Below are 1657 nucleotides of genomic sequence, written 5' to 3' on the forward strand. Positions count from 1 at the left end.
ACGCGAAGAAGAAGCTCGACGACAGGTCCAGGCGGAGGAGGGGCACAAGAAGCGGCCGCCGCCGTCCGAGGCCGCGGCCGCGGCGGCCGCGAAGATGGGCCTCGACGGCAGCGGCGGCGGCGGCGGCCGCGGCCGCGGCGGCGGCCGCGGCTCCTTCCGCGCTCGGCCGCCGGGCTACACGGCGGGCCCGGCGAAGAAGCGCGACAGCATCAACCGCTTCGCCCAGCTCCGCGAGCACGTCACGGGGCCCGAGGACCCGGAGGCGCGCGCGCGGGCGAACAGTACGACGATCATGTCCGCGGCGGATTTCGCGCATCTCGTGAGCCAGCACATGGACAAGGAGAGCAACACGGCGAAGTCGCTCGAGGGCGCCACGCACAAGGCCACGGAGAAGTTCAAGGCCTTCCGCAAGCACGCGGCGCCCAAGGGGCCCCTCGTCGTCGGCGGCGGCCTCGACGCGTCCAAGGTCTCGGGCGCGGGCGCCGTGCGCCGCGCGGCGCGGAACGTGGGCCAGGAGGACGTCGCCCAGTTCAACCGCGCTTTAGCGAAAGCCGTCAAGACCGGCGGCAGCCCCACGGGGTCGAGCCGCGGCGTCAAGGCCGGAAACGACGGCGTCGCGGGCGTCGACCGGCGCGGGTCCGTCGTCGCGAAGATCAAGACCATCAAGGAGTCCGCGAGCGACTCGAGCGACTCCGACGCCGACTCCGAGGGCCGCGGCGACGCCGACAGCGACGAGGAGCCGACGCGCCTCGAGCCCTGGCGGCGCACCATGTGGTTCCTGACAGGGCAGCAAAAGAGAGCGAAATTCCCAACTTCAAAGGCTCCTTTCTCGGCCGTTTCCCTCTCGTTTCGGCTGACTTTTGGACGAGCGATCATCTCTCGGAGCGGTCTCGAAGCCTGGATGTGTTTCCCGGAGCGCGCGCGCGCGGAACACTCACGTTGAAGCGACGTTGAATCACCTTTTTGCTGCCCAGGTTCCTGAACTTCGGCATGAACGACCCGTGCGTCGACGACGCCGTCGCGAAGATGGGCGTCAAGACGTCGCCGCTCAAGGCGCCGCCGACGATCCGCGGCCACCACGCGCCCGTCGCGCGCGAGGTCGAGCACGGCGACGGTGCGTCCGTCGCGACGGCCGCGACGACGGGCTCGACGGCGCTCGTCGGCGACCGCGACTCCGCGGCGACGCGGGCGACGACCGAGAGCGCGTCGAGCGAGAGCGACGGCGACTCGAGCGAGAGCGAGGGCGACGAGGACGACCTGGGCCAGCGCGAGGTCGTGTTGCGCCACTGCGTCGCCAAGGTCGCGCGCCAGGACCGCGTCCAGGGCCTCCGCCTCGAGGAGTGCTTCGTGACGCGCGTCGTCCGCGCGGCGTCGCACCGCGCGGCGCCGCCGCCGGGGAAGCCGTCCCTCGCCCCCGGCGCCTTCCCGCACCTGCTCCGGCGGGACCCGAGCGCGCCGCCGCACGTGCGCCAGGTGCGCTGCACGCACTTTGCCGGCGCGACGCACGGCCACAGCCCGCGCATCGAGCTCCCGCACACGCCCGTCGGCGACGGCGCGGCCCGGGCGTTGAGCAACGTCGTCGCGAGGACGAGGCCCGAGGCGCTGGTGCTGGACGACAACAACCTGGGCGACCGCGCGGCCGCGGCGTGCGTCGACG

The 1657-nt window shown here is 72.9% G+C and overlaps 1 protein-coding gene across 1 annotated transcript in view; it reads left to right on the forward strand.

Moving 5' to 3' along the window:
- The window catches only part of AURANDRAFT_67281 (hypothetical protein), a gene marked incomplete at both ends in the record, with an annotated part of 12214 nt that overhangs the window by 2791 nt on the left and 7766 nt on the right, over positions 1–1657 (forward strand). Inside the window, 2 exons of the mRNA XM_009042677.1 lie at positions 283–903; positions 975–1359. Coding sequence (XP_009040925.1) covers positions 283–903; positions 975–1359 — 1006 coding nt within the window. The remainder of the gene's footprint in view (positions 1–282; positions 904–974; positions 1360–1657) is intronic.

The sequence above is a fragment of the Aureococcus anophagefferens genome (assembly GCF_000186865.1).
Source record: "Aureococcus anophagefferens unplaced genomic scaffold AURANscaffold_35, whole genome shotgun sequence".
NCBI classification, from domain to species: domain Eukaryota; class Pelagophyceae; order Pelagomonadales; family Pelagomonadaceae; genus Aureococcus; species Aureococcus anophagefferens.